This window comes from Drosophila ananassae, chromosome 2L (genome assembly GCF_017639315.1).
Source record: "Drosophila ananassae strain 14024-0371.13 chromosome 2L, ASM1763931v2, whole genome shotgun sequence".
In the NCBI taxonomy this organism is placed as follows: domain Eukaryota; kingdom Metazoa; phylum Arthropoda; class Insecta; order Diptera; family Drosophilidae; genus Drosophila; species Drosophila ananassae.
This window is the reverse complement of record NC_057927.1, coordinates 27,459,687-27,472,569: the sequence shown is the minus strand read 5'-3', so window position 1 is coordinate 27,472,569 and position 12,883 is coordinate 27,459,687. Positions and strand designations below refer to the sequence as shown.

General features: G+C 43.3%; 2 protein-coding genes across 5 annotated transcripts in view; one reads left to right on the top strand and one right to left on the bottom strand.

Annotated features, from left to right (window-relative positions):
* The window catches only part of LOC6505856, a 75,209-nt gene that overhangs the window by 29,855 nt on the left and 32,471 nt on the right, over nucleotides 1-12,883 (top strand). For both annotated transcript variants that reach the window (XM_014905331.3, XR_006506883.1), the window contains exon 3: nucleotides 12,732-12,854. In XM_014905331.3, the coding sequence (XP_014760817.1) occupies nucleotides 12,732-12,854 (123 nt within the window). The remainder of the gene's footprint in view (nucleotides 1-12,731; nucleotides 12,855-12,883) is intronic.
* LOC6505675 (serine/threonine-protein phosphatase 2A regulatory subunit B'' subunit gamma) lies at nucleotides 10,998-12,679 on the bottom strand. Of its 3 annotated transcripts, XM_001964449.4 has the most exons (3): nucleotides 11,601-12,676; nucleotides 11,333-11,550; nucleotides 10,998-11,280 (listed from the first exon to the last, which is right to left on the bottom strand). In XM_001964449.4, exons 1-3 carry the CDS (start codon nucleotides 12,618-12,620, stop codon nucleotides 11,190-11,192), a joined length of 1,329 nt encoding a protein of 442 aa, XP_001964485.2. In that variant the 5' UTR covers nucleotides 12,621-12,676; the 3' UTR covers nucleotides 10,998-11,189. The 3 variants fall into 3 exon arrangements, with proteins under 3 accessions (XP_001964485.2, XP_014760757.1, XP_014760756.1); XM_014905271.3 differs by lacking the exon at nucleotides 10,998-11,280 and having other exon boundaries at nucleotides 11,356-11,513; nucleotides 11,601-12,679; XM_014905270.3 differs by lacking the exon at nucleotides 10,998-11,280 and having other exon boundaries at nucleotides 11,374-11,540; nucleotides 11,601-12,679.

Sequence of the window (12,883 nt, the reverse complement as noted above, 5' to 3'; positions counted from 1 at the left end):
TCGGGCTTAAAATCAAGGATGTCCCAAGGAGCCCCGAGAGCCAAGAAACAAATAATTTAAAATGACTTTTTGTCTAGCTCCACATCAATCGCCGCTGCTGACATGGGAAAACTTTGCGGTCTCCTTGTAAAGCTACTTAAGTGCTAAACCCCTTGTCCTGGGGGCGGGGAAAATCCTTCACTTAGTTGCTCATTTCTAATTCCATTTCCACTTCTGGTCCTTATTCACACTTTGGCCAAGTCTGCCAAGTCAGCCAAGCAGTTCGAGACAAATTATTGACACGCTCTGCTGCCACACAGACACACACTCGTCTCCTTGAAGGGGAAAATCCATTGCTCAAAGGCATGAAAATGAAAACATTTTCACTTATTTGCCCAGAAATTGGATAAGAATCGATGTGAAATTGGATCTCGCTCATTGTCGATACACTTGCCACAGCCTCCGTTCAGTCATTCCAGCTTTGTTTTGCTTTTAACTGCCTGCTGCTGCTGCTTCTGCTTCTACTGATGCTGTTGCCACATCAAGCATTTTCCGGCTATTTTCCACAACCCCTGCTGAGCTGCTTTCCACAGCCCCCGTCGCCCTGTTATTATCGTAATAGAATTTGCCAAATTGAGGTTGAAATACCATGGCCAGGTTTGGGTTGGTACATGCAGATAAATTCGAGTGTGAAAAGTGTAAGTTTAATATTTGAGACATATTTTGTGTTAACTAGCTGATGGAAAATGAAAAGAATAAGAAACTGAGTAAATTTGAATTCTTTAAAAAAATGCAATATTGTTTGTTGTAAAGTTTCTAAATTATAATCCTCATTATTTTCCACTATAGGTTCCACTATTACTTTCCATTTCTTGCTCTTTAAAAATTAATATAATTTTTAAGGGAAATTGGTCACTACTTTTTGTCTTACAATATTTTACACATATTTTTTTAAGTGTCCCCCTTTTTTGTTTGGCATCCGTTTATCGTTTGATTGTTTGTCTGCCTCGCCCTTTATGGCGCCTCCCTCTGGCTTGTTTGCTTATTTGGCGGCAGTGCTGCTGGTTTCGCTTATCAATTGCTGTTTTTATTGCCATTTTAGCCACCGCCCGCTCCGCTCCCCGTTTCCGGCTTCCTTTATTGAGTACGACAAAAATTCATTGCCTGCCCAAGGGCGCGTGCCAGTAAACAGGCTCAGTAATGGAGAGCCGAGACTAGAGGATTGTCGAAAGGCATTTGTCCTGACATTGTCTAGGCTGTGGTTTTGGCCTCATCGCACAACACGGCCATCCAGGCAACCGCCGACGCCCACAATTTAATTGTTTACTTTGTGGCAATTGACCTTTTGTGGCATTGCGGTGATTGAATGCCAGATATCGGATTACGACTCGGCTATTAGGGAATTATGATATTTTGCAAGGGAAAAATTGCTCATTTCGCAGTGCCAGCAATTCTATTTGAGATGTCACAGGGAAGGGGGAAAAAGGTGAATGCGGAAGCTCATCGGAAACACGTCAAGTGGGCTCAGAGGACTAACCTGGCTAGAAACTCATCAGGGCATACACTGCGTATGAGTAACGCGCTCGTCACGGCATGTCATCAACTTTGTTGCTTCCATTGTGTTGCACATTGGGTTCCACATTCCCTTTCCCTTTTGTCAGTACACTCCTTTTTTGTTTGCATTTTTTGCTTTCTTTTTTCTGATGCTCTGGCCTTTTGCCCTTTTGCGTTGCACCGCAATGTTGCCACAAAAAAGGGTCCAAAGGGGAGCGGCTGGAGCATTCTTTGTTTCTAGGCAATTTCAGTCACTTACTCCGTCGCTGTTATTGCGGCTTTGCCTTTGCCACTGCGTTGTCGTTGACGATAAAACCGTTGCTACCAGAGCTACTGCCTCAAAATACCGGTGTTTCTACCACTCTCCACATATGCAGTTGGTTCAAGTTGCACTAAGGCAAAAAATAGTTATCAGAAATGACTCTTCATTTGGGATTATGCAACTTGCCTTAAAGGGAATATATTTTAGGCCATTCATATTTTAAAACCTGCATATACTCTCTCACTAATTCTTTATTATAGGACTATTTGATTTTGAAAGGTTCACATATATTTTCGAGTGTCCTCCGAGCTTAGCACAGACCTCACATTGTATCGGTGTCGTGTGTGTTGTCCTTCAGCTCTCCTTTTTGCCATAACAGCAAACTCTGCCACAAAAGTGCCAAAGCTACGGTCGTTGTCCTTGCTGGCTAAGAACAGGGACACTCAGAGGAGGATTGCCATGCCAGTTTCAGCTTCACCTTGGGCATATTGATGAACCCAACACTTTAATTAGAGCGTCAATAAAATGGATAAATGCAGTGTGTCCCAGCAGCAGTCTCCCAACTCGTTGGCAGAAATTTAATTTGCCATTCACTTACACGCCACTTGGTCCTGCGGCGTGTTTGCACCAATTAACCGGACAGAGAATCCGCCCAGAAAATTACAATTAATTGTGCTGGAACTTTTCGCACCTTTTGCTTGACAGCGTTGTGCCAAGTCAATGAATGAATGGGTTGGCCAACTGATTGCCAGTGGTCAGAAGTGGGAATCGTTATAAATTATGGTGTCAAGTGAGGCCTGAATTAGTCTCGACACGCAGACAATGCAGACAAAGACACCTTACAGAAGTGTCTAGAGCTTGAGTTCGCTACATGCATTTAGAATATTTTATAAACTTGCCTATCGTTTGAGCCTATATTTATCTTACGTGAGAAATAATGCGTAAGATTTATTCAACTTATCTTGGACGATTAAATAATGCGCATTCAGTGCTATTACTTTGCCCTTGACTGTGTCTGCACTGCCCATTTGTATAACCCTCTCCGTGCCTTTGAGTGTATCGATCTATAATTAAGATAAGCCGTGTACTGTTCCATGAATGTGTAATGTACGCCTGTCCGTTGGTCCGCGTGTCCGCATGTCCGTTAGAATGGCTTCATTATGGCCGGCTGCAATGGGCTCGAATCGCACTCTTGATGAAATCCAGATAACTGCGCCTTATTTGTTTATGAAATTGACCTGCGATTATCGTCGACGTACAACAACGGCGGAAACAGATAGACCGAGGTCGGGACAAAGCCAGGACTTATTGCGTGTGTGTGTTCCAGGGCTGTCTCATGAATAAAACATACACTCCACGTAGGCGTGGCAGGACAGACAGAATGTCTGTCTGCCTTCCCGCCTGCCTTACACACAATAAAAGTTTGCCAACAGCGAAAACGTTTTGTTAACTTGTTCACAAGTGTCGGTAACTTAAAAGTCTCAGCAAAGCCATTCTCCAAACGATCTCGGCTCTGCGCCGCCCGCATCCTCAAGGATCTGCTGGAGAAATCCGTTTACACAATTTAACGCACAACTTCGACAAAAAATGGATGGGAAAAAACTTTGCACAAATGCATAAAACTTTTGTATTGACAATAAACGCCGACACAAGACTTCCCGATATATGGAATATGCCGCCGAGCCAGGCTGCCAAGAGAGCCAAGGGGGCAACAAAGTGCATATGCACATACAGTTCTACTTCACATTCTCCGGAAGATAAGACCCGCAGGCGGAGTTTAGTTTGTTGCACAGTTTGGCAGTCAAAGTGGAAAAAAATTCCACTTTAAATACCTCAGGTTCTACTTCAAAATCCAGAACAAGGACTCAGGCACAGACGCAAGTCAAAGCGAAAAATAATTAAGTTTTAAGATATCCTTTCAATCATTTGGCAAGTATATTTTTTTTGAGCCGGGCTCGAGGGGCAAAGTGCATCCATTTTTATGGCATTGGCATGGCCAGGCACAAAAGCGTACGAAATTCAATGAGCTGCAAAAAGCAGCCAAAGTCGCTCCAGCTGCCAGATTTACGCCAAGCTGCGGGTTGCCCATAGCCCGGAGTCCTGGGATTCAACCTGTTTGGAGTTCGGCTTGGCAAATAAAGGAAGAACGAAACCAAAGTTTGGAATCCGACTGGAAGTGGAGTTGACTGCGGTCTGAGCAGGCGGCAGACAAATTGCGCTCGTAAATGCTTTAAATTGTGCACTCTGCGCTCCAAATTGAAGTTGAGCAAGAAAAAGTGAAGCCGCGGATGGGCGGTTGGGCGGATGGGGCAAGAAATGTAACAAAAAATACAACAAAAAGTCTTAAACAAAAACCAAGAAAATGAAACAAAAGTCGACTCTAAGGAGCGTGCAAAAAATTGCTGAGCGTGTTAAGAAAAATGTTTCCGTAAGCTGCGAACAAATGCGCGACAATATTTTTGGTGCGGAAATCCTTTAGCCACAGCATCTGCCAACTCTAGTCTTAAAGTTGCCTCACCTCAGCCGAGGAAGTGCAGGCGAGTTGCAGGCTCTGATTGGGTTGGGAATACGCGTGCATTTCTTGCTGAAAATGCCAGCAGCCACACTTTTTGTGCAGGCTTCGGTCGGGTTGATAACCCAAAACCGAGTGCCACTTAAGCCCAGCCAAAGGGCTGGCCCACACTTGAGTTCTCTGGCACTGCCACAGTTGCAGGCTGCCGCGTTGCAAGGTGTTGGATGTCAAACCGTTAAGTTAATACTCTTGAACTCAATGGCTTTGCCACCGGTGTTAGATTTTCAATTTAGAGTTTCTGGTTTTCAGTTTGTTGCTCCAATGACCTTTTTATACACCATTAAAAAAAGGAGTCGAACAATAGACCTTATGCCCGTAATACCAAATTAAATTGAAGTTTTAAGGAGACCAATTACCCTTCAAATTAGGTTGGCCCGCGTTTTAAATTCTGTATTATGTGGCGTTAGGAGGAACAAAGTTGGCTGCTTGTTTCGGCCAACTTTTAAGCCCTCTAAGGCCGCGACAAGGTCAGTTCGCCGCTCTGACAGCCTGATAAGGGCCGCGAGAATTCAATAAATTCGCTGACGTAACTCCTAATTGCCAGGAGAAGAAAATAAACCAAGCGAAGCACTTAAATTAATTAAAATATTATTTTGAAACTTGAGCGAAAGTAAACACGGTGAAATCACCGCCTCAAAGAATCCTTTATTCCTTTTCCTTTTTGGTCGGCTGGCGAAATCGAAATGGCAAACAAAGCACGAAATTAGGAGGCTCCTGGTATTATTGTCAAAATAACATCGGTATCCTTTCCATTTGCCTTTCATTTCGATTTCTTTTTTATTTTGGTTGCTTTGTGCCAACGCTGAAGGTCATAAATAATTTATGTAAACTTGAAGGTCTGCAGCAGTGCTGGCGCTGGGAATGGGGCTGGGGGCGTGGCAAATGGCAGTGGGAATTGTCGCAGACTCCTTTACACTTTGATGCTGCTGTGTTATGAATAATAACTTGGCCCGCTCTGACTGACTATAGTCCTGCTGCTGATGTTGTTTTTTGTTATTGTGCGTTCGAATTTCCCGTCAGTCCTGACGTGCTGCCGCTTTCTCTCTCTCTCTCTGTATCTTGCTTTCTTCAGCCACTTTCTCCCCCTCGTCCTTTTGCATTTGGCAAAGCTTTGAATATTTTACGCAGGCATAAATAATTTAAAACAATGGAACACACGTAAAAAGGGAAAAGGATAATGCAGCAGCAGCAGCAGCAGTAGCAGTAGCAGCATCAGCATCAGCATCGAAAAAAGCACAAACCAGGACAAAAGTGAGAGCGGAAGAGTAAAAGGAAAAAATGGGTAAAAAAAATAGCAGGAAGATAAGAATAAAAATTTATATATGTCCGCTCTCCGCTTTTTGTTTAAACCTGGCCCAGAGATGCTGGCCCAAAGACACAGAGAAAATGCTGCAGCTCACCTCCTAAGGAGGCTAAAAAATAAGCGAAAAACTCTCAAACACCCATCCGCTTTCGACCCGGTCGCAACACTTGACGTATGTAGGTGCCGCCCTTTGACCTCTTTCCCCAATACCGAGGCGAGAGTCAACAGGGGGCACACAAAGGCCAGGGCGGGGAGATAACTTGTAAATGAGACGGCAAGGCGGCCAGGCCGAAACATTTGACGAACGGCAAAAAATGAAATGTAAATGCTGAAAATGTTGTCTCTGCCCCACACACACGTACCCACGCTCGTATGAACCCTCCTCTTCGCATTTTTTGAGTGTGTGTTTTTTTAGCTTTGCCGGCTCTAAGCCAGTGAGTGATAGCGGCTCAAAGAAATGTCAACACACACAAGGCTCACGCACAGACGCCCAGCCCTCACACAATTTCACTTTGACTTAACAAATAGAAAATCATTTATTCTGCATGCGCGAACGTCGACCCGCTGCCAGGACAAGATTCGATTTCCCACAGAGTTGGGGGTACACACTAAATAAAATAATTTTCCATTGAAAATAATTATATAATAAATTCCTAGAATTGTGGCATGAACTATTTAATTATTCGAAAATCTATGTCAACTTTTTGGAAATTAGTTAGTATTATTAAACCATATTTGTACATACCACATTGTCCAATAAAGAAATGAAAAATTTGCTGATTTTTAATTTTTCCTAAACCAGAAATTCCGGTATAAAAATTTTAAAAAATGCACAACCTTTGAGATAGTTTACTCTCCCAAAATTCCCATTTCCAATAATTTATTATTTAAACCATAAAAAAAATACACTCTTCTCTCAGTGGATGACTAAAGCAGATGGGAACTCATCCAAAGGCTGCCTCCGCCGTGATTTCCGCCCCGCCCCGAGCTTTAGATTTATGCGCATTTTGCATATTTTTTTCTTTTTCCTCCTCATTTGAAAAGCAACAAAAGTGACTGTGTCCCCCACTTTTCCTTCTGATTCAGCAGCTTTTCCAAAGGATCCAGCTCCACAGCCCCCGTCTCCGCCTTTCCATCTCATTGGTGGTCCAATTTTCATTGCGCGACTTTTATGACTTTGGCTGCCACTGCTTTTGACTTTTATCGAATGCAAATTGTTTTATAATAATGCAATCAAATCTTTGTCAACTCTGTTTATTGATGTGTTTATTTTGTTTTGGTTTCTCCGATAATGCCAGCCACTGGCTGAATAAAATTTAGCCTGCGGAATAAATTTAGAAGAGAGCTATTTGTGTTATCGAGTGTCCCAGTAACTGGCTTATAATGTTTGCTAATAGATTTCATTCTGGTTGTGAATAATTTTAGGAGTCAATTTAAATTATTGTCGTGAACTGGATTGGCCAGAATACTGGCAATGAACTTTAGGCCTTTAAACCGAACTGTTGGAATCTTGGGGGAAAATAAACCCCCATTGAACCCTTTTGAATCCCAGCTCTTGGCAAAAGCTGCACCGGTGACGTGACTAAGCCAGAATCGAAAGGACCACCTTGGGATGCCAAGGAATTTACTGCATTGTCTCGGCAAATGCTTTCTTACTTGTACTTACACTTCTATTATTGTTCCCTGATTTATTTTGTGTTTTGCCTCAGCTTGTACTTTTATTTGCTGTGCTGGGACCAACTGGGATTGTACTTAAATCACGGGAAACGTGCACAGCAACTAAAAAGTGGCACGAGTGGGCGGAGAGTCCTGTTCGGAGGAAGGTCACGGGGTTGTTTTAAAATGTCCCACTTTTAATGAATCGATCATCGGCCAGGCGTGCTGTGAAAACAACAAATTTTACGGCGCGCTTCACACGGCTGGCAACGGTAACTACAATTATGGAAAAACATCAATGACAACGGCAATAACAACGACAAGTGCAACAGACGTCGGGGGCCGCACCGAACAATAATGACAACAACGCGCCTCATGAACGCCGACAACAATAACAATAATTGTATTTACACATAATTGACCATAATCCCCAGCAGCATTCTCGTTATTTTGGTACCGATTGCTCGACTCCTCTTATTTTTCCGCAATTTACACAAACGGGCACAATATTATGTTATTAAGTTTAATAGTTAATTAATTATCTTATAATTCAATATTGTGTTCTATTCAAAATATTCTTTTTTTATGAATTCATCTTTGAAATTTTGAAATACCTCTAAAAAATAACAATTATCTTGACCCAGCCTGTACCGTTGCCATCCTCCTCCTCCCTCGGGCGAAAGATTTTTTTTGTTTGGCTTGTTGTTTCGGTTAAGGCCCAAACACAACTTCAACACCCAATTCGGTTGGTTGCCCATGAAAATGGCCGCAGGCGACATTTTATGTTGCTGTTGGTGTTGCTGCCGCAGTTGGTGTTGCTGTTATGGATGTTGCTGGTGCTGGTGCTGGTTCTGTTGCTTGTGGAGGAGTGGCTGGTGGTCGTTCGCATTGTCTGTCAGTAGTTAAATTTAAATGCCAGCAAGGGCCTGCCTCCGCTGCGGAGTGCGGATCGGGTGCTGGACCATAAATTAAATAAAATGAAATGAAATAATTTGGTCACGCACTTTCAACTGTTGACATTTGGTGTGTGTGAAAAATTTAACAGCTTACGCCGGCTTTTCCTAGGAAGTGAATGGGTATTATTACGGATAATCCCGTCCCAGGACTTTAAGCTAAGGGAGTCGGGAAATCAATGTTTTATAAACTCCCTCGCTCGTTAGGGAGTTGCTCCATGGCCCATGCCCCGTGCCCCATGCACCATGCCCCATGCAAATTGTGTATTGCTCGTTTGTTAGTTGCCACTGCTGCATATTTATGGGCCGCCAAATGTCGGCAACATGCACACTGCAAAATCCACTTCATGACCGAAAATTAGTTTTTAACCCACAAAATAATCCCGAATGACATAAGGATGGCCACCGAGCAACAGAGCAGGAGCCAGGCAGTCAGGCAGTCGGGCAGGCTGCCCTAAAAAAAAAAAGTACACGAGAAATACAAAATACAGAATGAGTAAAATAAAAACATCCAACGACCACAGCGAACATTTCACAGTAGCCAGAAGGACGCGCTCGTCCTGTGTGTAGCTGAGTCCTTGCCGACCGGAAGTTGTAAAGCTGCCATTTCTCGGCCATGTTGTTGATGTTGCCACTGCCGCAGACTTGGCTTTTCCAGCAACGATTCGCGGCCTCGTAATGCGGTTATTGTTATTGCAATTGTTGTTCTTGTTCTTGTTGCTATTGTAGCGAGGGCATTTGTTGTATTAACTTTTCCAAGTGGCATGCAGCAGCAGTAGCAGCAGCCACGGCGGCAACGGCGGCAGTGGCAGTGGCAACTACCAGCTACCACCCCCAACGTGGGCCATAATTTATTAAAGCCTGCACCAGAGTGCCCCAGCGTCGGGCCAGGGCCCCTGGCACACAATTGAAATTTAAGCAGCAGCAGAAGCAGGAACAGCAGGACCTGAGCCCGGAGAGCAAAGGGCAGGCCACCAACGAAGTTGCAGAAAATGCGAAACACTGGAGGAATCTCCAACCATCGGCCGGGCACCCCCACGTTTTCTCTTTTCCACCAGGGAAAATGGTAATCGAAATGTTCGCCGCACGAATCAACGCAAAACAAGGCACAGGAAAAAATACTCTTACCTTATACAATTAATTTAAAATTATAGTTTTGTCTTTTCCTAAAATAATTCCTATAAAAATTTGAGAAAACTAACCAAAATATATTCTTTAAACCAAAAAGTCATCAAAAATGTCCTAAGCTTAACACTGTGCAGCATTGGAAGTTGAACTGCAACATTGTCCAGTTCCCAGTCAATGTCTTGCCGCCTTCGCTCCCTTTTTAGCCTCCTTTTTTTGTAAATTTTTTATTTTGGCCTCCTTTCTTCAGTCAAAGTTTTTTGGTCGCAAACTTTTTGGGGTTCGGGGAAATAATTCATGAAACATGGCGAGCGCGAAACGCGAAAAGCGAACATTTTTGTGCCTGTGCCGAATCTGATTGTGACACAAACGAATTGTTCTGGTTGTCGTCGGCTTGTGGAGTTCCAGGATACGGAAAGGAGGCGACAGGACGAGAAAGGCGCCGCCGACCGGTCGGTCGCATATTTATGTGCCTATTTCGCGTTTTTTTCTATGTGGACTGAGAGCATTACTCTTCTTGGCATGCAAATTTATGGTGTGTCCCAAAACAATTGTTATTGTGTTTTCAACTTTTGCTTGATTTGTGTGTTTTAAGTGATTCCAAATGGGTCGCCGGGGACTGAGGGGTGGCGAGTCTGGTCTGGCGGCAATTTGCGGCCAAGTCGGTTCGAAAATCCAATCCGAAATTCCATTGCCTGATAATTTCTTGGCCTGTCATCGGGCCAGACGCGCGCTGCATATCTCAATGCAATTCTAAGCACCCAATAACCATAAAACACTTTAAAGTCCAGTCCAGAAGAGACTCCCTTTTCGGCGGCCTGCCCCTCGTCCTCCTTTCGGAATTTCCTCTTGACTTTTGTTTATTTGTATTTCCGCAAACAATTCGAATGGCAGTGCCACGAAACTTTTACTGTTCCCAGTTACTTTTCGCTTTTCGTTTTTGGTCTACTGGCAGTAGGCCACTTCCTGCACTTCCTGCAGTCGCCTCGGAGTAACTTCAGCTGCGTCCGCATGCAATTCGTGAATTTTTGAAGGCACTTCTTTTGTTATTCCGGCTACGGCTACCGACTGCAAGCCGCCCTCTCCACCGCCCACTCTGGATTTTCCACCGCCCACTCCCAGTTGCAATATGCAAACGGTCATTTCGTTAATGAGCGTGGGGGGCAGCTGGGCTGGCGGACTGAAAATAGCGGTAGTACCAGGGGCAGGCAACAACTTTTACTGGGCATCCGGATCCGGGAGGCAGAAGAAGGAGAAGGGCGAACTGGCAGCTCCCGGTCAGGACCGTGACCAGTAGGCAGGGCCATAAAGCTGACTGCTTAGATAGACAGCAGGCCCCCGGATGACTTGGTTTATTTTACGTAATGAAATGAAATTGAAATGAATGTTTTATAAACCGCCCGCTCACTGACAGTGGTAGTGAAACATAAAATTATGATAAAAACTAAAAGCTCCATATAAACATTATTGTAATGCTTGTCTGCGTGCTTTTTGCGCTTATTATTTCGTGTCAGATTTTCAAAAAGGTACAAAAAAGTAATACGATTGTAGAACCTGAAACCATTGAGGAATTAACATAATTAAATACTTGTGTAAATATCGATGAGTCATTTGCAATTATAGGAGCCACAAGACAAATAAAACGAGTGAAAATATTTAAGGAACTTTACACATTTGATTTAACTATGCGATGGCGAAAAAAACATAAATTCAACAATTCCAAAGTCAATGCAGGTCCAGGTATTTAATTAAATCGTTTCGGCTTAGTATTTGAAATTCTCGTTATTAAATTTTTTGACGATTTTCGTCACGGTTCTCGTAGGCACAGAACCTTTGATACTCAATTAGTATAGAGACCACTATATCGCCTTGGTCACTGAAATAGAAGACATAAGTGAACATTTTCATAGAACAACTCCAGCACTCACCTATTTATTAGATCCTTGACAGTAATTTTATTTGGATCCTTGGGCTTGACCATGTCAAATATCTCATCCTTGAGGTCTTGGAAGTTGACTTGCTCCGCATCCGTTGATTTGATATGCTGAGTAATATCATCAAAGAAATAACTCAAGTTATGGGCAGTCAAAAAGCCTTGATGATCGACATCTAAGAGGTGAAACAAGTAGTGCAGTGCTGGAGGTTTCTTGAGGACATTTTTGAATTAACGAACTTAATAACCATAGATTAACTTACATCTCTGTTTTCCAGGGCGAAGAAAAATTCCAAAAACCCCTTATAATCTATTTCATTATCATAGGTGCGAGAGACTTTAAAGACGCGATCAATAAAAACGGATGTCAGAGTCCCAGAACCAAACATCGCCAGTTCTTCCTTGCTCAATAAGCCATTATGATCCTTGTCCAGACCTAAAAAGGTGTCATAAACTTCAATAACGGATTCCAAAGAAAACCAGTTACGATCCTGTTTCTCGTGAATCTCTTGGTCCTCTTCTCCCTTTCTTAGTTCCAATATTTCCGACAACATTCCCGTGGCAATCGCGTCCTCGATACGTATACGCCCTGTGTGCAAAGGATCCAGGAAGAAAAAGAATTTCTTCACCACTGTGCAGACATAGAAAGTTTCAAACAAGGGGTCCAAGAAATTGGATACTTGTGCCAGGGTGGGTATTATATCCCTTACGTAGTTCTCCAAGTCAGCCTCCTGCAGAAAGCCCTGACCCATTTCATCGTAGAAACTGATGCCAATGCGTCCATGTTCCAGTGCGACTCTTCCTGTTACATATTTGAAAATTGCTAGGACTTCTGCTTTTCCTGGCACGGGAGAGTTAACCATTAAGGTTAGGAACAGACGTGGTCTAATGAACATCTCAAACTTCTCGCCAAGTTTTTCCGATACCTTAATGAAGCTATCGAACTCCATCAACTGGTCCTTGGCCTCTGTGGTCTCATCAACGTGATCCTGCAGTATTTTCCACATTTCGTCCAACTCATCGGTGTCCGGGAGCAGAGCCGCCTGTCGTTGCAAGAACATCGAATGAGCTTCTCTACGCAGCATTTGACGGATCTTATCCTCTGGTTTTGGTGGAGGATCGAAGAATCTTGGTATTTTTGAGTACGAGGGGTGATCCTGCTTCTCATTGCGCTCCTTTAAAGGGGTGCTTTCATCGAAGGCGGCTATCTCCTCAGGGCTGATAGGTCGCATAGAGACCTGAAGGTTTTCAAAGGCCTTCAAAAGCTCTGGATCGATTTCCATCGTGTATTAAAATAAACATTCAAAACCAGGCTTGCTGTAAAGCAGTGCTATGAATATTTTTCAATCAATTTCAAATAGTATATTAATTCCCCCATTTTCATATAATTTCAGGTTCCACCATTAAAGGTGTCGTGGCCATATTAAATTGCATTTTGGCCCGACAACTCTGTTTCGAGGATCCCTCATGTTCGGCTATATTGGAAATTATACCTCGCGTCTGCGGACCTATACCAGGTAAACAACATCAACATACAATATAAATA

What these genes read in the sequence shown, in the direction of transcription:
- LOC6505675 (XM_001964449.4), bottom strand. Translation starts at nt 12,620, where the DNA reads ATGGAAATCGATCCAGAGCTTTTGAAGGCCTTTGAAAACCTTCAGGTC. An exon ending in TCGCCCTGGAAAACAGAGAT is followed by an intron (nt 11,551 to 11,600) that starts GTAAGTTAATCT and finishes AATGTCCTCAAG; the next exon opens with AAACCTCCAGCACTGCACTA. An exon ending in GTCAAGGATCTAATAAATAG is followed by an intron (nt 11,281 to 11,332) that starts GTGAGTGCTGGA and finishes CTTCTATTTCAG; the next exon opens with TGACCAAGGCGATATAGTGG.